This window comes from Pteropus vampyrus, unplaced genomic scaffold, assembly GCF_000151845.1.
Source record: "Pteropus vampyrus isolate Shadow unplaced genomic scaffold, Pvam_2.0 Scaffold1, whole genome shotgun sequence".
NCBI classification, from domain to species: domain Eukaryota; kingdom Metazoa; phylum Chordata; class Mammalia; order Chiroptera; family Pteropodidae; genus Pteropus; species Pteropus vampyrus.
In genome coordinates this window covers 40,332,874-40,360,326 of record NW_011888782.1, presented here as the reverse complement: position 1 = coordinate 40,360,326, position 27,453 = coordinate 40,332,874, and the positions used below count along the sequence as shown (strand labels likewise).

At 33.3% G+C, this 27,453-nt stretch overlaps 1 protein-coding gene across 5 annotated transcripts in view; it reads left to right on the top strand.

Annotated features, from left to right (window-relative positions):
• ZPLD1 (zona pellucida like domain containing 1) overlaps window positions 1–27,453 on the top strand; it is a 223,256-nt gene that overhangs the window by 165,801 nt on the left and 30,002 nt on the right. For all 5 annotated transcript variants that reach the window (XM_023527319.1, XM_023527310.1, XM_023527304.1 and 2 more), the window contains one exon: window positions 18,949–19,062. In XM_023527319.1, the coding sequence (XP_023383087.1) occupies window positions 18,957–19,062 (106 nt within the window). In that variant the 5' untranslated portion in view covers window positions 18,949–18,956. The remainder of the gene's footprint in view (window positions 1–18,948; window positions 19,063–27,453) is intronic.

Here is a 27,453-nt window from a genome sequence, read left to right as displayed (position 1 = left end):
ATACAAAAATAGATGATAAGTAGAATTCAGCTTACAGACCATGGTTTACTGACCCTTGGTTTAAAGTCTTAATTTTTAAGAACTCACAAGAAGACATGCTAGTACCTCAAAATCATAAAAACCAAATATATATATATCTTTTTGTTTGTTTTTATTGACAAAAAGATTTAGAAAATATAGAGTTAAACTTTGAAAAAAGGTCACTAAGCCTCAAGAACAGCAAAGTTAAAGTCAGATTAATATGACCGTTTTCTTATTTCTATTGCTGTATATGTGAAACCCCAGATGCAAAATATGAAAGATATTTTTAGTTTGGTTAAATGGCAATTGAGGCCAAATAAAAATGTCAATGGTTTTATTTGTTTGTGAAGTTAAGATTCTCTATAAAATGAGATTAATTTGAAACTTTCAATAACATTATAGTCATCATATTCCCAATTCTGTGTATGGATGTGAAGGTTGGACGGTAGAGAAGGCTAATAGGAAAAAACTTGGTTCATTTGAAATGTGCTGTTAGAAACCCTGGACCACCAGATAGCCTAGACCACCAGAAAGAAAAACAGGGGGGTCCTAGAGCAAATAAAGCCTGAAATGCAAAAATGACAAAACTAAAACTTTCCTATTTCGGGCACATCATAAGACAGCAATGTTCTTTGGAAAAGATAATAATACTGGGAAAAATAGAAAGCAGCCAGAAAAGAAGAAGACCGAATATGAGATGGATTGACTATAAAAGAAGCACTAGGCTTGAGTCTACAAGAGCTGAACAGAGTTGTTGAGGACCGGAGAGTGCAGACATACTCATTTACATGGTCATCAGGACTCGGAGCAGATTCAATGCCATATAACATACAATATGAAATTGCATCGTTAGAGTAAGAAAAAACATAGAGCACTTATCGTCGTATATTACAACTTAAAGTATGATATTTGCTCAAATATGTTTATCTAATAATTAGCCAGAGTTTATTTAACTACACTCTTAGTTGAACACACTATCATTAAACAACTGAATAAATCCTACGAACATTACATGAATTATACTTTTAAATTAAATCATGTTTTTTCTTTAGACAAGATATATTATGGACTTGGAAAGAATTCATGGCTATTTTTTCTTTCTATTTCAAACATAATTTACCATAATTTGGATTCAAGGAGTTAAAATAATTGCATAATTAAAAAAAATACTAATCTTTTAGAGATTTTAAATCATTATCCATAAAGTACATATATTTAAAAAACTTATGTGTATTTTTGTATTATGTATATTTGTGCTCATGTATTTGAATTCTGGTACAGCAATTCTATTTAGAAACTTATTTTGAATAAGTATTTAAGATTAAAGTAATATATTTCTTGTTTCTGCTTTATCAATTCTATCACAGAAATGAACATTATCAATGTTAATGGAGTGAAAAGGAGACTTAGCAAAGGATTGTATTATTTAAGTTTGATGCTTTTTAGTTCATAACATTTTTAAAAACTGAAAATATTGTTTCAGACCATAAAAAGTACTAGCTGAACATTTTTCAAAAAAAAGTTAAGCAATTAATTAAAGCTATTTGGAGAACATAAAAGTACTAGCTGAGCATCTTTTAAAAAAACTGAATAAAATGACTAAATTGAAGCAATTTTTAATCCAAGACTGTTATATACATACATGTACAGAAATTTCAAATCAAGTTCTAGATCCCAAATCTCATTTTATTTTGTATTAAAACCACATAAAAATCAATATAAATCATTTCTTGTGATGGGTAGGTTGATTTGAAGATTTTAATTTAACTGATGTTTAGATGAAATTGGAAATTTTAATTTTATTAATGAGATAATATTTAAAAAGTAACTGCATTTGACGTAATCACTGGGAGAATTCATTTCACTGTAATGTGTTCACAATATTTAAAGACGAAGTGTGTCAGTTAGGATTTCCTGCATAAGGCTTTTTTTTTATAGTATAATATCTTAATCATAGTCTACCATCAAATATTTTAGGAATACCTTTAAAGTTTAGATAGCATATTAACTGCATGCAATGCTTACATCATAAGTTCTCAGTCTATTGCAAGGACCTTCTTCATTGCCAGTTATCATGCTGTTTTAAGTTAGAAAGCTGAATAGCAGCACGGAATATTATAGAAATGAACTTTGCTCAGTAATATTTGAGTTATTGCAGTGTTTAATTATTCATTTGGTTGATACAGAAAAATTTTTAACTGTAATTGAAGGTTGTTGCCATAATAGTATATTGTCTGTATTTCTACCTCTGGTAATAGGCTTTATGTGCTAGATTTTAATATCCTTGAACCTGGGCAAGTGTACAAGTTTTTTTTAAAAGAAATATGGTTTACTTGTACAAAACTGATCAGTTTTGAGAGATTGTTAATACCCTGGAAGTCGTTTTTCTAGGTGTGAAACAAATGGTGAGAATTTGAGTTGGTCCTCTTGTAGTATTGAAATTAAGTCTACTTAATTTATCATCATGCTTGTGCCCTGATTTTATGTACTTGTACCTATCAATACTCATTGTCATACTTGAAAAAAGTGAAGTATTATCCTGATCAGACTAGATGTCAACACACTTGATTTTCTACATTATAACAGTATAAAATTATCCCTTTTGTATTAAGATCATCATTTATTTAACAAACATATCTTGAGAATCTATAGTGGACCTGGAGGGCTGCTAGATCTAAACACAAAGGTGAGTGTAATATTATTGCTCTCATAAAGCTTATAGGTTTATTAGAGGAGTACACAGAGGTACATCTTAGTCAACTAGGGTGATTTTGACCCAAGAGACATTTGGCAGTGTCTGGAGATATTTTCGGGTGTCATGACTTGAGGAGGAACACGCTTGATCTGCAGTGGGTGGAAGCCAAGGATGCTATTAAACATCCTATAATGCTGTCAAAACATCCTATAACAAAGAATTACCCAGTCTAAAATGTCAATAGTGCTGACTTTGATAAACCTTGATCTAAGTGTAACACATTTTTAGAACTGCTATTTCAGAATGATGCACAAACACAGATGGGAACACAAAAGAATAAGCGATGGATTTGACAATTCAACAGAGCAAGAAGGGTTGTCTTGATAGAGGAATATTTTGAAAGAAGAGCTATATGTAAGTTGACTCTTGTGGAGAGATATTCCTGTTGAGGGATGGGGTTGGGAAGAGGAACTTTCCAGACTGAGGCAGCAAAATGAGCAAAGGCACAGATGTGTAAAATAACTTCTTATCTTTGGGAACTCTAAAAAGTCTAGGGTGGGTAGGCTAGGCATGGAATATAAAGACCTCAGGAACTCTAAAAGGTCTAGGGTGGGCAGGCAAATATGATCTTATTTTGGGAGCTTTTTCTTGCAATGTCATAGAGTTGAGTTTTCTCCTGAAAGGTTTTGGAAATAATGAAGGGTTTTGAGCAGGAACAATGATCAGGCAGTCTACTTATAGGATTCATCAGCCATAGCGTGAAGTGTCATGATTATTAAGGAAACACAAAATCTTATATCATTTGAAGAGCCACAGGAAGAAAAAGTCTCCAACGGAAAAAAAAAAGATCCCTACTTCTTTTTTCATAAATGTTTCGCTTCTGATTCAATACTTTCACTTTTTCAGAACTATATCAAAGTAACAAACACTTAACCATAACTCATTTTCTGTAGTTTCATAAATGCATTATATTTCTCATATGCTGACTCTTGTGGGCTTAAGCTGCCATGTTGTGGCATCAGGTAGCATTGACTTTTCTTGTTTATGGTTTACTTGTACAAAACTGATCGGTTTCGAGAGATTGTTAATACCCTGGAAGTCGTTTTTCTAGGTGTGAAACAAATGGTGAGAATTTGAGTTGGTCCTCTTATAGTATTGAAATTAAGTCTACTTAATTTATCATCATGCTTGTGCCCTGATTTTATGTACTTGTACCTATCAATACTCATTGTCATACTTGAAAAAAGTGAAGTATTATCCTGATCAGACTAGATGTCAACACACTTGATTTTCTATATTATAACAGTATAAAATTATCCCTTTTGTATTAAGATCATCATTTATTTAACAAACATGCTTGAGAATCTATAGTGGACCTGAAGGGCTGCTAGATCTAAACACAAAGACGAGTGTAATATTATTGCCCTCATAAAGCTTATAGGTTTATTTTCATGTTCTTGAATCTGTTTTCAGATTCCTGTTGTGGAACCATAGTGGAGAAAAAAAACAAAACAAAACTGCTTACCAATAAAAAAGACAATTAGAAATGGGATCTTGGTTATAGCAAAAACTTGTTCCTTTGTCTCAGTGGTTCTCAACCCTGGATGCTTGTTAGAATCTCAGGGTGGGAGTAGGGGAGATCTAGGTAACCGTATTTCTTAAAATTCTTCAGGTTAACTCAGGGATCTCTGCTATGGATACAAAATGTTAACCTCACACTTTTATTTGGCTTTGCAATGACTTCTATTTTATATTTTTCACCAGCAAACATACCTTCTTATTTCCATTAATAGTTAAATTAAATTTTTAATTTTTTGAACATACATTAACTTTCAGAGGGTGGCTTTCTGACTGTGTTACAGAGGAAGAGAGAGGTAGTCTATAATTTCTTACATAAAATTCATAAGTTGTATGAATTTCACTCAGGTAGCAGAGAGATGATGAGAGCTTTGAACAGTGATATTTATACTTTTAAAAGGTCTTATTTTGTGCTGCCAAACTCTGTGATTGATTGGTTAGTATGGCTGGCAAGCATGATGCAGTGAAGGAAAGCCTAAGGATCTGATCTTCCTATAGCCATTCTCTCTGTTCTTTAGCTGTAGATCATATGCCTTGTCCTAGACAGCTGCCTTGAAAATGTGGGGTTTTCTTGCTGACCTGCTACAGTAGATTGTACTGTGCTGCTGTGGTTGTACCAACATTAATGGATCATCCCAGTAAAAAGGAACTAAAACTGTCAGACCTAATCCTTTGTTTATTTAAGAAATAATTATTAATTACCTGCTTTATGCAAGGAGATGACTTTTTTTGTCATCTATCAGGCAACTGAAAGAAAAAGAAGATTCAGTCTTCATTCCTTATAGATTATTTACAACATTGTAACAGTGAGCAAAGAGAAAACACTATTGTTATAAACCGTCTTCTCTTCAGCCTCTTGAATATTTTCCTTTGCATTTCTCTTCTCTGTCGTCAGTGTTCCCTTTGTGAAAGAATTTCTTCTAGGTGCTAATTGCTTTCTAGATTCTTTTTAAATTTTCTCCTTTGATTCACAAACTTCCTTAAACAAGTATCTATTGCTTCTACTTCCTTAATATATATTTATAACAAGCATCTTCCTAAAATATAAATAAATAACTAGACTCTACAACTCAACCATGAGTCCTTACTCAGAACATTGGAAATATATTTTCTCTCTACATTGTCTTCGTGAGCAGTTCAGCCTAGGGATGCTGGCTTCCTTTTGCTTGCTCTTCTGTGAGGCTGGTTGAAACATGTCTATGGGTGGGGACATTTAGCCCATCAGTATCATGTTGCTACCTTGCTCTTAACCAATGAGTTTCAAACTTTTTGACTATGACTTATGGTCAGATATTTTACACTGCGATCTAGTGTGCAGTACACATACCCACTCATGCATCCACAGAACATATACATTTTACAAAAATAGTACATTCCATTCCATCCTATACTATCCCATCCTATTCTATTTTATGAGAAAGGCGGTTCTTGACCCACTGAACTAGTATCCTACCACAATAATTAGTTCAAAAGATTCTTCTAATCTGAATCCTTGATTTTCAACAGGGCCTGTGGGGTGTATCATCCTCCTAAGGGGATCAGTAGAACTCTCAAAAGGTGTGGAGATAGTCTGAAAATAAAGCTGTTGTTTGTTTCATTGCTTTGATTTGTGTTTAGTAAAGAGAGTTAATTTATTTAGACCTAATCCCTACTCTTCTTCAATTCTAAATTATATTTTATCTTTTTCATGGAGTTATCCAATGAATGAACCAAATTTAGCACCCACTGAAATCCTCTTGGCAATTAATTTTGTATCGCTGGGTGACACCTTTTGTGTAAATCTTTGAGTCAGAGACTGTTTTTGTCATGATAAGCCTTGATTTTCGTACTATTCTTGATAGACTACTTACCAAAATAGTCTGAAATAAACTCTCCCAAAGAGGTGGGATCCCCATGCCTTTAAAGATTTATGTTCAAATTTGCCAAAAGCCCTGGTTTACTATTTATGACACAACATTATCTGCAATCTGATCTACAATATGTTCTTCCCCTTACCTCCTTCCCCCTCACTTACTTTTGACTGAAATCCACTGTAAGGACAGCTTACCTTGCCTACTTTGGCCCACAGCCTTCTCTGGAGCTTGCCTGGTACTTCAGATTCCAGAGATCATTTGGTTTACAAGACAGAAGCTGAAAAGTTTTATCTAGAGTTATGACTTATCTTCCTAACTCTGGTTATTGCAGAACTATGAACTCGTAGAATTATGTTCATCTTATCCTAGACACAAAAGCTTGTAAGCTATCTTCTAAGAAGTGATAATTTTTCCCCTTCAGAACTCTCATTCTTCAATATCTTGACACCATTGACTTTGATCCTGGAAATAAATTAAGCTGATCTCTACTTCTTTTTCTTAACTCTACTAAATAAAAGATGAAATATCCTTTGAAAAAAGTTCTATAACTAGCTTCTACCTAGTTACAGTTATTTAGTCACTTAGATCATGTAGGTCCTTATTTTACAGATAAAAAGAAAGTCCAAGAGAGGCAAAATGAGGGTACCACAGTCAAAATAAGTTACCTATCAGTCACTTGATTTTGAGTTTTTTTCAAATATGCAAGAGATTAAAATGTCTTTAATATTTCACCATATTTCCTACACATGTACACACCTTTTTTTTGATAAGTCATTTAAAATAGAAATATCGTTGCCATTCAAAAGTCAGAATTAATGTTTAATTCTTTCCTTTTAATTACTGATTTTCAGAGTAAGGATATGATGTAATGATCACCTTCAATGATTTATAAATGGTCTTTTAAATTCATAAAATAGAAATAATTAATATGGTGTTAACTGAAATGTTTAAAAGGATTTAAATTTTAGATTCTCCCTGGTTTGAACATCAATTCTTAAGTAATGTGTTTATATATGTTTATGTGTGTGTGTGTATGTGTGTGTATACACATATATATATGTTACACACACACATATATATATATATAATATGTGTATGTGTGTGTGTGTGTGTGTGTGTGTGTGTATATATTACTTGACCCAACTGGCTAAAACTTTTGTAGATTTGATTTTATCATGCCCCAAAGTATTGCATTTTGTGGATACAAATTTGTCATTAGGAAACAGCTAAGTTAGAAGATATTAGAAATTATTATTTCAAGAGCTGCTTCTAATTATCCTTTTAAATATTATCTATAACAAGTATGCACTTAGGAAAAACATTTACTCAGCATCAATTCCCATACCTAAAAAACAAAGGCAGCTTTGTTTGCTACAATGTATCCCTCAGAGTAATGTCATAAAGGTTAATAGTACATACTCCAAACAACTCAACAAATAAAAAAAATCATAAACATTAATGAAAACAGGGTTGAAAATGTATTTGAGGCAGAACAAAGTGCTGTTATAAATTACTAGCAGCCTATTTTATTTTGTGATTATTGCTTCCTAAAGACCTTTGAGACCTTTGAGAAACAAACAAAAATGTAAATGCAAGGGGAAAAAATAAAAAATATAAGACCAACAGCAACGATTTGTTTTTTCCATGTAATTTTAATTTTACCATTTTTGTCCGTGGAAGGACAAAGTTGTCCAAAAGTGGAAGGGTTACTGCCTTCCTTTAACAACATTGAGATTAGGCCGTGAGACTGCTTTCCGATTTTATTTCTTACAAAATGACAAGAGATGAGTATGAGAATGTTCCAGATGTACCATTTGCCACCTCATCGATTGTCAAGGATAGGGCAAGAAGAAGATAGAAGATCTCTAAAGCCTCCTGATATAGTAAAGCCTAAATTCTGATAAAGGAGGTGATTTTAGAAAGAAGCCTCAGGGAATTTATCATTATTTTCTCCTGTAGTTATTAAAATGTCATGGTTTCATTGGCTCTTTATAGCTGGAAATCACCTTAGTCATCTTCTAGTCAAACACTTCATTTCACACATGAGGTAACTGAGAGTAAGGCGCATTCCTTCCCCAAGACCATACAGGTAATTTGTGATGGAAAGAGAGCAAAAGCCCAAACCTATGGTTATATTTATTCAAGGGTACGTTAATGTATGTTGTACAAATGTTATGTTATATGAATTAATAGGCAACATGAAAAAAAATCTCAGTGAGCCTCTAGAAGGAAGTTGTTGGGAGGCCCAGCTTATACTTTATGATGGGAAAACATTAGGTTTTCCTAAGAAATCTTTCATTACCCAAGGTTATAAAGATATTCTCCTAAATTAACTTCTAGAAGTTTTAATGTAATTATTATGAAGCCAGGTGTTTCCTTTTTAATTAAAAAGGGCAGAAACACATATTCAGAAATGCATATTCTGTGCATTTAGTGGAGTCACATCAAACTGGCATTATCATCAACAAATTCAAACTATATAATCTTGGGGAAAAAAGAGAAATGCAGTTAATTAAATAGCATATGTAGAGTTCCTGTTATTTCAGTCAATGAATTTATTTAGGACTGTATGTAAATGTGAGATAGACAACACCATACCGATATCCTTCATTTGGTCTTAGTTCCCTTATAACTCTCTGAGTGTAAGCATCTCAACATATGGTACGTGATTTTAGTGTTTAAGGATGTGAATTCTATGTCTAATATAGCTTCTAAAGCATAACAACTACTTATTCTGTGTTTAGTGTAAGGGTTTTTTTTTGATACTCTATATTGAATAATTGAAAATATATTGTAAAGTTTTTAAGGGTTAATATTCAGTTAAAACTATAAATAAGCAAATCTATTCTTAAAGATTTTAAGTTCAAATTCTGACTTTTTGTCTGTAAGTCTATTAAACTTTAACAATCACTTTAATATTTGATTTTATACGCAAAGTAGTTAATGTACCGAAAAGGAAATAGAATATACTAGTTTTTTTATTAAAGGCAGTTTAATATGTTTGAAGGAATTTATCTCTATATATGCCTGTGTATCATCTCAAGTATTTAACTAATACTTAAAACAAAAAAAAAGTTTTTAATTTGTTCAATCTATATTTTTGTAAATATCTCAATACTCTAGATAATCTCAGCGGCATGTCAATTTTACATAAAAGATCTAAATTGTTTACTCAGTTATATATCTTAAATAAGAATAAAAAGAGTAACTTATTAGTCAAATTCTCTAACACCCAATGTACATAGATTCTTTAGCATGAAAAATGATTCTCTAATTTTTGATTGTCTTAAACACATCTATGTCTGCATAATCCTGGGGTTGAGATGCTAACCCATTTGGGAAACAATTATCTTCTAAGCTAACTGCAGCTGCTTATAGCTAAAGGTTTTGACTGGAACAATAGGTAGATTCTTATTTTTAACCATCATGCAAACATAACTTTATTTATTGCCTATGCAAGACTAGAAGTAGAAAAGGGTTTGGCTTTATTATTGTTACAGCCCACATAACTCATCCAGTTCATATAATTCACATTTCTAAGGTTCTTTAGGTTCATGTTACACATTACCTAATTTTTCTTTCTGTAACTCCAACTATGAAGCTCTTAAAATTTGATTATACTTTGCATGTTATTGACTCTTAAGATATTTAAATGAATCTCATTCAGCTTTAAATATTTCTGATCTTGACAAAATCTTATATTTTCTTACATTCTTTTGGCCTGGTGGGACCATAGAATTCTTACAGATGTAAAATGATATCAGAGCAGTGGGATTTTCTGTATTATAAGAGACTAAAGGGATATAACAACCTAAATGCAATATATAGACCTTTTCATTTAGTTGTATTATCTCTTTGGTCTCTTTTTCTGGATCCTGGATTTGGGAGAAAAACAGCTATAATATATATTTTTGGCAAATCGAGGACATCTGAATATGGAATGGATATTAGATGCTGTTCTAAATTAATTGTAATTTTCTGGAATTTGGTAATGGTATTGTGGTTATGTGGAGAAGGCCTTTTTTTTCCTTATGAGATGTGTGCTAAAATATTAAGAATCAAAATGTATAAAACTTAATATCAAATGATTTGACAATCACCATCACTGAAACAACAGTTAGATGGATGGATAGAGAAAGACAAAAATATGAGAAAAGTAATATCTGATTGAAAGCTCTATATCACAGTGCTGTGTTAGATGCTGTGGTGGCCTCAGCTTCTGAGAATATAGCCCTGATAATGTAGATCTTATTTCCAAAGATAGTAATCTATTCAGTAATGAGAAGAAAGACTAACTGTGAAGAGCTCATGGATAATGTGTGTCTCTATACAGGGTTTTGTGCACAAAATTCATTTGCACCATGGATATATCCAAATGAAGATTTTGTTATTTCTCATTAAGTTAATTCAAATTATACAAGAGACTGCTTTTTTGCCCATGGCAGGAAACATCTAATCTTGCCATTTAAAAATAATTCTGATTTAAAATTGAATCACTCCTATCTTAAAATTTCATTTTTTTGGGGGGTTAACTATGTACTCATAGTCAAAATTCACCTCATCTCTTTTCTCCTAACCTCCTCATGTTTCATCTGTGAGAAGGCAGGTAAGGAGTAAGGAGACAGTATAGCATGCATTTAAGAGAACAGACTCTGGAGCCAGATTACCTGGGTTCAGATGTTATCGCCACCACCTAGTAGGTGGGTGACTGAGAGTGAGCTACCTAACCTCTCTGTACTTCAATCTCCTCATCTGTAAAATAGGGACAATTATAGTACCTATCTCATAAGGTTGCAGTCAGAATTAAAAGGTAATTTTTTGCTATTTTCTCTACTTTGAGTTTAAAATAAGAATATTTGGAAGTCGGAGTTAGGCAATATTTTCCTTTCCATATAGGTTTTATTCTCATCTTCATCAAAGGGTGGAACAACAGAAACGATCAGGAAGAAACATTCAAAATATTATTCTGTTACTCATGAATCCCACATAAAGATAGGAAATTTAAGAAATTTGGGGGATAATTTTGACTATAAGAGGTAGCTATAAATTTTAACTGCTCAATAAAATGCTATTCCTCTGACTGTGTCAGAAATGTTTTCCTGTCAGTACGTATTATATTTATATAAGATCCCCTGTGATGAGCAAGAGAGGCTTGCCCTTGAAACTTAGAATAAGATTTCTATACTGCCTCTTACTGTGAGTTTCATCTTTTATGACATATCAGTTTCTATGTAGAATAATTAGGTTCCCATGCATTTGGCCCTAATCACCTGATATCTTGATCCCTTCTCCATCCCTGCTCCCTTTCCAATAGGTACTTCCTCCAATCTTTTTTCCCATTTCAATATATTCACGACTGTTTACATGGGTGACCAAAACAAACTTGAGAGGCACCCTGACTCCTTTTTGTTACTCACTCTGCACCTAGAATTCAACACCAAGTCTTGTTATTTTCTGTTAAAAATAATATTCTAAATTTGTTAACTTCACTTCACTCATGGTATTACAATCCTAGTCTTCAACTTAAAGGCCTTCAATTGCTTCCCACTCTGTTTAGGAAGAATATTGCATCCTAACCTCCTTGCCTGTACCTTTAGACTTTTCTCCTGGCCCTTTCCTCTTTGCTTGGCATTGTGGACTTTCTTTATAGAGAACAAACTGATGGTTGTCAGATGGAAGGGAATTTGGGGGGCTGGGTGAAAAAGGTGAAGGGATTAAGAAGTACAAATTGGAAGTTACAAAATAGTCACAGAGATGTAAAGTACAGCATAGAGAATATAGTTAATAATATTATCATAACTATGTATGGTGCCAGGTAGGTGATAGACTTATTTTAGGGATTACTGTGTAAATTATATATACTGCATACCTGAAATTGATATAAAATAATATTAAATGTCAACTATAATTGAAAAAAATTTAACATTTTTAAAATAGAAACTGCTCAGTAAAAATTTGTGGAATTAATAAATAAATAAATGAATTAATTAACAGAGGAATATCAAATAGCAGAATACTAATAGGTAGGTGCTCTTTCGTTCTTGGCAAGAGTCACCAAGATATGAAGTTATCTTTCTATTATCATTATTGGTACCATACAAATGCTTTTGATTTTTTGAAAGTGACTTGATATTCAGTCGGAATATATCATCAGGGTGTCCCTTCAGATTGGTCGATCGTGTGCTGTGCCTGCTCATAAATATTTTGTATATAATTTCTATCGAGAAAGAAATATTTCATTCTGAAATAATCATAGTAATAGTTATTTGATTAATTAGAGAGAAATGGGCAATTAAGATAAATGGTTAAATTATCACTTTATTATTAACTCATTATCATTGTACATCATGAAAAGAGGAAGGAAGTCAATCTACTAAGATCTTTAAAGCTGCTTCATTCAGAAGAATAAAATGTACCTGTATCTTGAAAATGAACCTGGTGAGTTATTAAGGAAAAGCTTTTAGAGTGACTTAGTTCAATCTGTCAGTACCCCAAAAACTAAGGTGCTAGAATAAATGTTCTAAACTAAACACTGTAGATCACTTAAATGCTATAGATTACTCGAGAAAACACTGAACAGAAAGACAAATGAGAAAGGCGAGCAAAGAGAAATAAATGAACACTTGCTTTGTGTCAGAGAAAATTGGAGTAAGCTTTTCTCTAAGGAATGACCTTTAACATTCATATTTTCTATGGTATACATCAGCATCTTTAGAGTTATAAAATTTCTGAATGTCTTCTTCATGGCTAAATGTATTTGCCTCTTTGTTTGAGGCATTATTCTGACAAGTACAGGTGTGTTATATTTTTTGTTCAGAACGTCAAGGGCACTATGTTAAAGAATGTAGATGTACACAATAATGGATATTTCTGATGAAAGTTTTATATTTTCATTTTCCTTCCAATATGTATGTTGCCTCTAATGTTCAAGGGCAACATAGAAAATAAAGAACATAGAGCTTTAGTACAGACACCCCAATCAGAAAGCATGTTTCTTCATTAAATAGTCGTGGTTTCTGGCATTTTAAAACTGGTGATTTTGGAGGATAACCTAATACGTCATTTTTCTAGAGGCAAGACCATGTAACACCATGAAACTTACCTGAGCGAGACAGTTACTTATCTGTTCAACTTTGGTGCCTCTATGCCCCAGATCTGACCTGGGTTCTGTTGGTTGCTTTGCTGGAGCAGGGCTTGATTCCTTTAACTTAAAATTTGATCTCCGTTAAAGTATACACATTTCTCCTCCTTCCCTTTCCTTGGAACTCTGAAGAATTTTTAGTTACTTAAAGCTTAATAAAGTGTTTCTGATCTTTTCTAAGGAGCAGGCTTGGGCGGATGATACAGAAGCACCAGGAATTGAGGTTATGCTCCTTGTAGGGGCCAGCAAGCCTGGGCAGAGTAGCTAGCTGGTCAATAAATGCAGAGGAGGGCTGAGGATGAGAGGACTGGGGCCATCACCAATGCCAAAGACGTTATGCCATATTTTTGTGAATCCATATGACAAAACAATTAGATTTAGTATAGTGGAAAAATGTATAAATTTTAGATTGATGATTAAACATTTGAAGAAATGATGTTTGGTTGGAATTTTCTATTTTTCTTCCTAACTAGGTAAAGAGTGGCCCACATGAAAGCAATAAAGTTAAAGAAGTATGAAACTTTGATAAATTGTTGAGCCCACTTGTTTTTGCAAAAGTTATTTCTCATGAGTAGATAAAGGTATTTTTGAACATGTTCACTTTTTTTCTCAGGTCACAGGGGTGCTATTTAATAAATTACTTTTTGGGGGGGAGGCTCTAAGAGCCACCCTTTATTTATTTGAAAAAGATTAATGTAGCTGTTCAAAGTGTCCAAGTTATTACCAGAGAATAATTTATGCAGCGAAAGTCTATTTTATTTGTAAAATGTCTAAATAGAAAAAATAAGAATGAAGTACAAATTAAAGACAAGTAGACCTAGTAGTTCATGACTAAAGTTGTTCTTTTCCCCTGAGCTCCATTTACATGATTTCTATCCCTGACCGCCCCATTTAAAATTTCAATAACCCCCTCCCTTTCACTCCAGACTTACACTAGCTTCCCTGGACAGTACAGGCACAAGTAGGCATTCAATAACATTTGATAAATGAATGTAGGAATAAATTGTTATTGATTAAATTTACCAAGTAATTGCCAAATTTCCATTTGACTTCTTATAAGGATCATTTTCTGGAGTCGTTGTGGATTGAGTCTTGATTCTAACACTGGTTATTTGTTTAACTTTGGATGAGTTACTTAATATCTCTGTGCCTTAGTTTTCTCATCCCCAAAATAAGGAGAATAATTTACCTATCTCATGGTTAGAAAATATATATGAAGTGCTCAAAAAAAAAAAGTTGACTTCCTTTTTGTTCCTTGTCAACTCTTAAAACTCACAGTACTGTCTTTGAATCAATTTGTGAAAAGAATAATATTCTTTGTGCACTCATTGCCTAAGTGAAAATAGAGCCATGACAATTATGTAGAAATTAACAATATTTTGCCTCAATCATCTGAATCACTTAGTTCAAAGCACATTTTAAGCATACATTATTAATATATTTTACTTTCTGAAAATTAGCAGGGAATTAATTTTACTCATTTAACAAACTCCAATTAAGTCAAACAGTAGTGTAATAATTCCAAAGGTCAAGCTTGGCTTTGCGGTCTCCCCTGCCATTTACTAGATCTGTGACCCTGGGCTAGCCAAAAAGAAATGTTAGGCTTCTATTTCCACATTCGTAATAATTAAATCTATGAGTAATAATTAAATCTATGTTAGTAGGTGAATATTAAACATAGCACAGTACCTGGTACATAACATATCACGATAAAAGGAAGGTCAACAAAATTATCGTATATATAAAATTTAGAGAACAGTGTTTGTGACAGAACTATATCACTTTATATATTATTGAGAATTGAAAGTGAAATTATATTTTTCTGACTCCAAGTTCAGTCTTAAGCAAATAAATTAGAAATTCATATTTTGGAAGTTATTTTAAAGAAAAAGAAAATTTTATATGAGAAATATCAACTTATTTGACAGCAAATTACTTAGTATTTCCTTTGTATTGCTAATTATAAGGCACAGAGACTATAAGTACCAGTTTAAGAGATACTTGTGCCGCTTTTTAAAATGAACACTTCCAAATCCTTAAAATTCAGTGTAGTATGTACAATTTTCCTCCTCCCCCTATCTTCATCAATTTAAATTTATGAAACTACTAAGTTAAAAAACTTTGTGCACATATATCTTCAAAGTCATTATTATCTAAGAATTTGTTATTAATATTTTATAATATTAGCTATTAGGCAGTCTTGTACACCACTGTTAGCACCACAGTAGGGGTTTTGGTTCCTGCACTTAGTTACAGTGGAGAAGATGGGAAATGCTTCTGCTCAGGTTTTCTAACCAGAGTCTACTGGAGTTACGATGGGACAGCAAGCACCTCAGGTCACCCCACAGTGGACTAGAGAAATCAGCTTCTACCTTGTGACATGAAGCTCAACTAAACTTTTTTAACCGGGTCAGGACTGGAATGCATGTCTAGAATTGCACCCACCCAGGAACTAGGGAGCCTGAGCCAACAGGACATTATACCTTGATTAGTATAAGGAGTCTCAATACAGTCCCCAAGTCCCAAGCGATCCCATTTCAGAAAAGACCTTTAGGAACTGTGACAAGGTAGCCTCCCTGAGCTAGCTATGGTAAGTTGATGGTCAGGTTTTCTAAGTGCAGAGGAAATGATGGAGATATGCTTGGGGACAGGAAGTTTGCAAGTTAATAGTTCATCATTTTAACTTGCAGGCAAAATATAAAGAGCTTTCCAAAAGTCTTGAAAATGCCATAAACACTGCCATTTTGGTTATAGAAACCAAAATACAAATACTACATATATAAGAGATGGGGGTATCCTTTAAAAATGCCCTGCTTGATGTATCTTAATATTAAAATACAGACCAGTACAAATAATACCATAAATATAATAACGTGATTCAACTCATCAGGACTATCCTTAGTCCATGGGACACATTTGTGTCAAACAGTCTAGCTTCAGAGCATGTGGCTTAGCCAAAGGAATACAGGCACTGTCACCATCTCTCTTCATTGGATGCCTTTGTGCAGGGTACAATTTGCATATCAATATGTGATGTTCTCAAAAAAAATATTTCGGTGCCTTCTTTATGTCCAGTCTATGCTATGTTCTTTAAGCTCTTATAGTTTTTAAAGTCTTATGATTATCATCTTGATTTTCAAAGAAACAAATCTAGAGAAAGACTGAGTGGGAATTTGAATCTGTATTTGCTGATATTAAGATCAACGTATTTTCTGTTAAAGCAAACTGCCTCTACTTCTATCTTCTTTTCCTAAAAAAAATTTTGTTGAGTATTTTAATCTTCATGACAGTGCTGGAGATCTTGGTCGAAGTGTGAAGGAGTGAGGTATACTTCTTTTGGACAACCTCAGATTGGATCTAAAGTTGTAAAGCTAAGACTTTACTATTGCTATCAGTAGGCTGTTTCAAATAGCTTGAGTTTCTCATCCATTTATGATAAACACAGATGTGTTCAGTTTAGTCTATAGTAATAATTCTCATTTTTTTTTAACAAGAACTTCCTCTTCCTTTTTTAAAAATATTTTTCTCCCTCAAATGCCCATATTATAAAATACATCTATTAAGCATATTACAGTCATTACATAAGAATTTATTTACATATTTTCAGCTGAAAAGATCTATTAAAGATTACATAATTTAAAAAGCTAAAGAAAACAACTGATGATAAATAGCAACCAAAAAACAGCAACACCACCACCAAATTTATTTAGTAACATCTTTAAGTAGTTTGTGCAGCAACATTTGTTATCAGGAAGACCTGAAGTTGAGTTCTAGTCCTTCTACTTGTTTTTCATATCACTTAAACTTCCTAAGATTGATTTTCCTTTCTCTGTACCTAGAGTAATAATTCTAATATCATCCAATTATTATAAGGAATATGAATGAGAGACTATAGTTAAATGGTCTGGCACACAGTGCCTTCTATGTGTACAGTGTATACTTTATTCATTAAGTGTTGTTTTTGTTCTTCGAGAGAATATGAAAGCTAGAATGCATTTCAGAATGATAAAATAACTTACCATAGAAAAATTCTGACCCTGTAAATCCCTAGGGGTAGGAGACATCTCTAGATTGAAGACAACAGTGTGAGTCTAGAGTCTCCAATGCCTTTAGAATTAAGGGGACTGACCATGAGAAGGGAGTGGCAGAGCATGAGATGGATGTGTATGAGGTGAAATGTACCATTCAGAAACAAGCCACTTTTTTTCCTAGTAGTCTTTCAAGACTATGAAAGAGCAGGGCGGACTTAATCTATTTGAAGTGTTCTGAAGATCTAGACAATGAAGGTGTAGGTGTAGCTAGAGAGCCCAGGGTCTGGGTCAGCTATTTGTGTGATCCTTTCATTTAAGAACTGTCCTAGGGCATCAGAACTAACTAGATGTGTGGCTGTGCTTCTGAAAGTCATCAGGTTGGTGCCTGAGCAGTATATTATAATGCTGAAGGAAGGAAGCTCCTGCTGAGTTAATATTTCTTTAATCTATTTTTGAGAGTAAACTCATGTCTTTCTTTCCCACATCCTCACTAAAGTGACTTTTGTTCACCATAAACTTGTTATACTAAAATGATAATTCAAAAGAAGATATATTTCCTTCCTTTTGCTAAAGACTTGATTAATGATCTTAGGGCAGATCTTTAAAGATATCTAAAACACAATTTTCTCCCCAAACCCCAAGCTTTTAAAATGCACTAAATTATTCGAGCAAACCATTTACGATTTTATTTTATTTTTGCCTTTTATGCATACACCAAAACCACCAACCCCAAAGATTTTTTTTTTTTTTAAGTGAACAGACTGTACTCTAAGAATAAGTTGGGCACTTCTGGAAGATGTTTTAACTTTATCAGGCCAATAGAGAGGCATCAAAGAAAAAAAACTTAAACACCAGACTGACTAGTGATTTTTAAGTTTTAAAGTCAATTTGTATTTGTTCAACCCACATTGACAACTTAAAAAAATCACCTTCCATTACTTTCCCCCCAAAATTCAAGGTTTTCATATGTCTATATCAATCCTTATTACCCACCAAGAGCAATTATTGGAGGAATCATGGTGTCATTCCACACATAGTATTTTTCTCTTCTCCTTTGCTTTATTCCTGTGTCTTCTGAAAAAATGCTACACGAACTATTGATTTAGAGAAGTAACAGCAATCTAGAATTCCTTTGTCGAGGGAAAATTTTTCCTCATATTATTTGGTCATTGAATGTATTGAGAATTCTCTGAGAATCAAGTATTGGGTTAAATTCCTCTGTCTTTATGCATATTGGTATTTTTAAGTGTAGAGTTGCCTCCAAATTGGTCAGTCTGCTTAGCTGTTCTAATCTGCCAAATATTTGGATTGAGTTCTTCCTATTTATAATAAAGATTTTTTCTTTTACAAATTTTATGACTTATACTTTTGGTCTTCCATTACAAAAGCCTGGCTTTGTCATCCTTAGCAAACTGAAACCAAAGAATGAAAATAATCTTGAAATATTGTGACCAAAATCTCTGCTTCATTGCTGATAATTAATTCTGATAATCCTTAGGTCTTTAATGAGTTTTGACTGCATGGACATAGACTGTCTGCCTGCAACGATGAGTTGAGATCAGCCTCAGTCTTTTCAGCAAGTAAGAGTGAAGGCTGGTGATGTGCACATGATAATGTACTCTTTTTTAGGTTTAGCGATGGAACGGATATGGTTGCTGTTGCTTCTAACAATTAGAGTGCTTCCGGGGTCTGCTCAATTTAATGGCTACAACTGTGATGCCAACCTCCACAGTAGATTTCCTGGTAAGTGTGAGCCTAATCTTTTCTTTAATTGTATCTGGAAAGAGTGATTATGTTTGAAAAGTAAATCATTTAAATATATATGAAAAATGGGGGTATATCCCTCTATATTAAGTGGATATTAATGAATGGCAAATGACAAAAGACATTTTTCTGGAGTTGTAATTTATATCCACATTAACATACAAAGCGTTCAATGTAGTTAGTATTATAATGGCTGCTTGCAGATGTGAAAAATATTGGCTAGTGGGTGATAAAAGCGGGAGGTTAATTTCATTCAAAATTTGCCTAATTGATGCCCTTTTTCCCCCTAAGTTAATTTAGACTCTCAAAACTCCTGTTATATACTAATATATTTATTTAGAAATAACACATGAAAATGATGTGAAATATTATGCAATACTCAAAAAATACTATTTCAATAAAACGTTGGTCACCACTAAAGTACAAGGCCAGCTCCAGAATGCATTTCACAGCAAACCATCAATATGCTGACAGATATGAGATTTTGACTGTATTGATAGACACGACCCACAGGTTCCTAAAATCTCTCAATGAGAAATAATTCAATGACTCATTTAAGTATTTGTCATTTCATATCGGATAAAGTTATAGAATTCAACATTTTTAAAATACAGGTTAGACAATCTGAAACTACTTTTTTAAAAGTCTGCCACGTAACCTTAGATACCTTTTGCCACATTTTTCATTCTCCAAACGTGGCAGTACTTTGATGTTCTGAGCATGCCAGACAATAGCATACCGCATAGAACAATCAGTAGGTCATTACATAGTTGATGTGAGAGAGATCTGGCTTGCTCTAGAGTAAAGACCAAGGTGTGTAGGAATGTCTTCATGAGCCCAGATCTAGGATGTGAGTGCTTGGCAGGTTAAGTAAAATACAGAGGTCAGGATGAGAAATGTCTAAAGGTAAGTCTAGAAAGGTATGCTATGCAGGGTTGTTTATGGTTTTGAATATATAAATAATGTTTAAAAAAAATTTTTTTTTTACTTTTTTTATTTTGGAAAATTTCAAACATATATAAAAAGAGAGATTAGTAAAAAGAGTATTCATACTGATTATCAGCTTCATCAATTATCTACATTTATAAATTTTCTTTCACATTTCTCTTCTTATCATCCCCACATCTGGCAGTTTAAAATAAATTCATATGCATATGTGTGTGTGTGTGTGTGTGTGTGTACTAAAAAAGAACTTAAAAATTATTATACTTCATGTATACATCTAATAAACTTAACAATAATCCTTAATATCATCTAATACTCAGCCAATTTGCCTCTAAAACATTTACATTTGTTGATATGTGTCTAAATTTGATTTTAATTTATAACAGTTCCTCTCTGTCCTTTGCTTTCTAAAATGCTGTTTATCTCTTTAAGTAATTTGGTCATTTGTTTTATAGAACTCTGACAGTCTGGATCTGGTTGACTTCAACTCTGATATGTCATGTAACAGGTTCCTTTTCCCCTGTATATCCTATAAACCAATTAGAGCTTGAGATTTGAGTAAATTCAGGTTCAGTTGTTTTAGTAAGAATATTTTGTGTGTTTTTTGTATAATAAAAGTGTTTCATCTTTAGTTTATAGGCAATGGAGAGCCATTGATTCTTTTTAAACATACCTTTTGAAGAGTTCGACAAGGTCACATTTTGTTTTAGAAAGGAAACGCTAGAAGTATGAAAGACAGAATCACATTAGAAGAGACCAGAGTCAGAGAGAAACATCGTGAAGGCAGTGGCAGTGGAGCAGTAGAAGGAAACAGCTGTTAAGATATATTTCGTGGTGGACTCACTAGCATTTGAGGACTGGTTTGATTTGAGAAGTGAGAGAAAGAGAAGACTAGAGGATATTTTGAACTCAGATAACTGGTTGTTATACTGTTAACTGACACCAAAAGTATAGAGCACTTGAATGTTTTAGAATGAAAGTTTGGGTTTGAAAATAATGAGTCTGAGGTACTTTTAGAACTTAGAGTGGCAGCCTCTCTCCAGTAGTAGGAAATATGAACTTGGGTGTGAAGAGAGATATTGAAACCGAAAACAGCTATGTGAGACTTGAATCTCTGTGCAATAAGTGAGTGAGGAATAAGGGGATAAGAAAATGAGAGGTATAGAAATAGACTACTAGTTAGGTAACTTTGGTGATGAAGGAAAGAGAGGAATAACTTGAACCAGCTATTTAAATGAAAAAGAGGCGTTTGGATTAGAGGATTAGAGACACCTGAGTATAGGTGAGTAAAGGAAAAGTATTCAGAGATTAAGGATACAAATAAAGAAATAATTGAGGTAATAAGGGAAGAAAATACGGAAGAAATCAAAAGTACAGGTGGAGGAGTTAACCTTGGAAAAATAGTCGCTGTTTCTTTGATTTAGGAAAGAGAAATAAAAGATACCAGCAGAATGGTTGAGAGAAGCTCATTGTCTTCATCTTCTCAGTGAAGTGAGAGGCCGAGGCCCTCATGAGAGTGAGGGGCCAGAGAGGCCTGGCTGGGGCCTGAGAAGGGTAGTCAAGCCTTACTCTGTTGTGAATGGAAAAAAAAAAAAAAAAGCGAATGGAAAAAAAAAAAAAAAAAGGCCAAAATGTAAAAAGATTGCTTAGCAGAGAGGATCTAGCTGATGTTATAGTTATACACTTGTAAAGGTGAATAAAATATGTACATAAGCCAGGAAGTGACTAGGATAGCAAAATAAAGAAATTTTCATGTGATAAATTTAAAAAATTATGTTAAAACATCTATTTACAATGGCACCCACTGATCATCTGCATCAAAATCACCTGGGATAGTTAAAAAGTGTAGACACTACTTCACCCCAAATATGTGCTGTCAGAATCTCTGAATATGGCACTGAAAAATCTATTTTAAACCCTGTAGATGAGTCAAATATACATTTATGGTTAAGAACAACAGATATAGTATATTCTATTATTTTTTTGAGTTCGTTATTCCAATTAAAAGCAGAGTCGTATACTGGGGAAAAATAATTAAAAACAAAATTTCTCAGTCCAGAAACCCTCTCCACAAAGATAATAAAATAAGCATTAAACCAGAATGTGATGTTCACCATAGGCAATCCACTAAAAGGTTGCAAAGACAGAAATCTCATGCTTATATAGCCAAGCAGATGTAACCCATTATGGATGTGCTTTCAAGATAAACAATAACTAGTCCTCAAGAAAGAGAACTTGACAGCATCATTTGTCACATATAGTATATCCTAAAATTACCTCGTAATTGTGTTAGCATTTTGGCTTTATCCAGAGGAAAAATAAAATTCTCATATTTTTATGAAGTATGCAATTTGCAATATGCAAATATGCAATTTGGAGCAAGGCTCCCACTGAAGTTAGGCTCCCACCCTCCTACTGAAACCGTGAGATAGGGTTGTTATCTTTCTTGACATTTATTTACATTTCCGAGAGATGGTTCCCAGGTCCTTGAGAAAGACGTTTCTGGGTCATAAAGCTGACAAAAGACCTGTCTATTTTTCCACAGGATTTATATACATTTCAAAGAGAGGAGAAAGTACTTAAAATTATGAGTTTTCTGGTGTAAATGATGTAACAAAGGGAGGGAAGAGAAGTCTCTTCCTTTATTTTCAATATGGAGAATTAAGCCTCTTTTGTTTAATTTATAATTGTCTTTGTTATGTTAGCACTTTTAGTACTGTTTGGCTTGGACAACAGATATCCAAGCTTTCTAAACTCTCTCAATCTCTCTCTGTCTCTCTGTCTCTGTCTCTGTCTCTCTCTCCCTCACACACACACACATTGTTGCAATTTAAAATTAATATAAAAAAATCTAAAATCCAGATAAATCATAAGTTTATGTGGGTATTATTTCCAAGTAGGCCCATTTTTGCAGGTTGTTTGCGAAAGAAGACCAGAATAAGCAAATAAAGCCTAAAGGTTAATTGCTCACTCCCCTCTTGACCTGGCGACTTCTCTTCCGTATCATGATCAACCTTGATGTAATCAGGAGCTCACATACTGCTCAGATACTAAGCAGTAGGATAGAATGAGAATGAGTCTGGAAAAGAAGAGGGGCTATCTAAATGCAAAGTAATGTTAATAATGATGAGAGTAATCATCTTACCCTATCTGACCTTTGCCATTTCATGACATTAGAACTATTTTCTTTAATTTTTATAGCATTTATCTTTGAGCCAAAGGAAACACCTAATTTTAATTCATTTCAAATTTAAAGGGATACCATTTAATTTTAAGGTAATTAACTCTTGACTATCCAAGCTAATAGCAAGGAGTAGACACATGCCCCACTGACATTATAGCTGTGTTCTTCCCAGAACAAAACTCAAACCACTGTATACTTTTAGGGTACTAAGGAATTATTTGGCTAGAGTGAAAAATCCCTATAAATGCATTTGACCTCTGTGAATGATGGATACCTTCTGGAACTAGTCCCTTTTTGGAGGAAGATGCTATTATATAAGGGTTAGCCTAAACCTTCAGGCCTCTAAAAAAGTCTTAATGATAGAGGAATAATCAGGAAGAGATTAAGTTAATGGCACTAGACACTTTGTGGCCTGACATTGCTTTACAGTGAACTAACCAGTCATGAGAAGCTGAATGTAAGTCAACGTTACATAACTTGTCTTTTTGTATTCTATTTAAAGTAACACTAATGAGGAAACAATAGGTTTCACATATTGCATGCTAGGTACATTACATAGTCTCTCTTTTATTCCTTACAACAAACCCACAAAATCATTTTCTCATTTTATAATGGGGAAATTGAGAATTACAATTTGCTTAATGCTGCCGTGCTGGCAGTTGACAAAAATTAAAAAAAAAAAACTAAGACTCTTTCCATCAAATCATGTTGTCTTAATGTGAACTTTGAATACCAAGTTTAAAAAACCAAATAATTCAATTAAAAATGGGCAAAAGAAACTTAAATAGACATTCCCCCCCGCCCCCGAAAAAAAGACATACAGATAGTGAACAGGTATGTAAAAACGTGTTCAACATCACTAATCAGGGAAATGCAAATCAAAACCACAATGAGGTACCATTTTATACCTGTTAGAATGGCTATCATCACAAAGGCAAGAGGTAACAAGTGCTGGTAAGGATGCGGAGCAAAGGCCACTCTTGTGTACTGTTGGAGTGAATGTAAATTGGTACAGCCACTATGGAAAACAATTTGGAGATCCCTCAAAAAATTAAAACAAGAACTACCATATTACCTAGCGATTCTATTTCTGGGTATATATTTGAAGGAAACAAAACAATGTCAGAGATGTCTTTGCATCCCCATGTTCATTGCAGCATTATTTAAAATAACCAAGGCATAGAAACAACCTAAGTGCAAAAACAGATAAATGAATAAAGAGGTTGTGGTATATATATATAATGGAATGCTATTCAGCTGTTAAAAAAGAAGGAAATCCTGCCATTTGTGACAACATGAATAGACTTTTAGAGCGTTATGCTAGGTGAAATAAATCAGATAAAGACAAATAAACAAATACCATATGATTTCACTTACGTGCGGAATCTTAAAAACAAATGAACAACCAAAAAAAAAAACCCAAAAAAACCCAGACTCACAGAAAAAAAGATCAGATTTGTGGTTACCAGAGGTGGGAGTTGGGAGTGTGAGAATTAAATGAAAGTGATTAAAATGAAAGTGATTAACAGTTGTATGGTAAATAAGGACTGGAGATGTAATGTACAACATGAGGGTTATAGTTAATACTGCTATATGGTATATTTGAAAATTTCTGAGAGTAAGTCCTAAATGTTCTAATCACAAGGAAAAAATATTTTGTATATCTATATGAGATGATGGATGTTAAATAAACTTATTGTGTTAATCATAATATACATAAGTCAAGTCATTATGCTACATATCTTGAACTTCTACAGTGTGAATTATCAATTATATCTCAATAAAACTGGAAGAAAAAAATGTTGTGTAAATGGCCATCACAATGGAAATTACCACATTAAAGAATCTAAAAAATCATATGGTAGGAAAATTTGTTTAGCCTTTTCAGGACCTGTGTGACTATCTCGTTTTCCAGTAATATTTATTAACATTTCAATGAACACTAGTGTTCCACAGGAAATAAAATAGAGAATCACCTATTTAATTGATAGAATTCATGGGTGGGTCAAGTAAAATGAACTGTCTAATCTTGTGTTAGGCTTTGCTTAGCCATTGCATTGTTCTGTGCCTAAAGACAAAGTCAGTGAATAATGAAATAATTATCCCAGGGAATATATCTTGGCCTTCTGTGTAGATAGGAAAAGCTAATTCTCCTGCCTTCCTATGTAGTAGTCATGTTTCAGTCTTTCGAGTTGTGAAGAGGAGGCCTGCTTTCTGTTTTGCACCTGTGACTGGAATTACTACACCAGATGAGGCAGAAGAACTGATTCAGGCAGCGATTGCTGATCACATCTTGATTAATTGACAGTGATAAGTGCAGTGAAGAGAAGAGCAATTAGCAAGTTCAGTGTGACTGAGTAAGTCAGTCCCTACCTAGCTTCTTTATTTTAATAGCCAAGTTCTTTATTGCATGAATTTTTCACTTCCTCTGCTTGTGAAAATAAAACCCATATGCTTTTTCCTTCCTGAAAAAGATGACCAAACTCTTCTGGTTTGGAGAAGCAAGTGTGAATATGTCTGCAAAGTTTGCCTCAGATTGCATATAAATTTCTTGCATTTGCCTATGAGAAACAGATGTGGAAAACTAAGGTAGCAAGAAACCCATTCAATATAGAGAGGAAACTTCAATTTCTAATCCACTTTAAATTCTTTGTCAGCTGCTGGTATTTTGTGTAACTGATGTATCAGTGCCCCTTTTGGACTTCTTGCTCTTTTAGCAACAAAACCTCATTATGTAAAAACTTAAGAGGAAAATAACTTTAAAAAATTAGTTAAAGCATTGTATATAGCATTTGTTCTCTAAGCAATTTTGTTTATGTGGTACCAAATATTACTCTCTTTTTACAGAGCTAGAGATGGAAATTATATATAAATTACTCTTATAATCTGCTAAAATGATATAAATTAGTTTTGTAATATCTATTGGAGTCCAGGAAGTAAATTATTTCAGGTGAGATTTCTATAGCATTACAAAGCAATGCACTCTTCAGCATACAGAAAAGGCTCTTCCTATTAGAGTAAAGAAATTTTGGTTCATGGTCAATTTGAAGGCATAAATCAGCCCCTGGATACAGGTGCAATCATAGTCATAGCAACCCGCATTGAACTGCACAGAGCCTCCATCTGCTCATCTTATATATCCCCTCCCCTAGTTTCACAGCATGGCCAAGGCATAGTTACCATTTGAGGTGGACTGTCCTTCTTCTGTTATTAAATTGCTATGGTTTGTGGAAGGGAGTAGAAGTGGAGATAGGGGAAGACAAATACATTGCTACCTGAGCACTAAAATAGATTTATTTGGATTTATTAAGGGGAAATAATTTTTAAAATTTTTATTAATAATGAGGCAAGATAATTAGTCTTCAAGACTAATGTATTTACAAAGGTTAAATACCTAAACAAATAACAAAAATCCATTATATTCATATTATTTAATGGGTTGAATTTTCTCAATTGGAAGTCAGAAAATATTTGATATTAAAGATTTTTATGTTCATCTAAAACTATGAAAACAGAAATCAGCGTAGGTAGTTGGCAGAGTACAAAAAGGAAATACGAGTTCTGGATGAACAGTCAAGATGAACCCCTATTAATTGTGCACATATTTTCTTTGTCTGTGAATCTTGGCACTTGATACTAAAAAGTTAGAAACCATGAATGCTGTTTGTGTGAGAATTGAATTAAGTATATTTTAATAAACATTTGCTGAGTATTTCTTAGGCACTCTGGAAAAACCCAGAGCTTTCAATGAGTTCATAATTTAGTGGAAAAGTAAATATACACTTCCAGATATAATGTAAGCAATATAGTGAATTCACAGTCTAAGTGATGTGGGATAGAGCACAAAAGAATGATTATATTCCATTGCAGAAACGTGGGAAAGTCTCATTAAAAGGCAACTCAGCTATTATTTTTCTGTTCTCAGCCTATTTCTGTTCTTACCTGAATGTTCTCATGGGTATTTTATCTATTATTATTGTTTTTTATTGATATGTTGAGTATTTGGTGATTCAAATTTATATATTTTACTCTTTTCTGTTCTTCCAATATTAGACTCATATTTCTAACTATGTGCTGTACATTTCTATTTGAATGTCCCATATGTACCTCATCCTCTCAAAAACTGAGCTGGTCATCTTTTTCCTTCTTGTATTCCTTATTTCAGGGAATGATGCACTCAGTCACTAAAGCTAGAAACTGAAATATCAGTTTGACATCCCTTTCTCTTCATGCCAATGTGT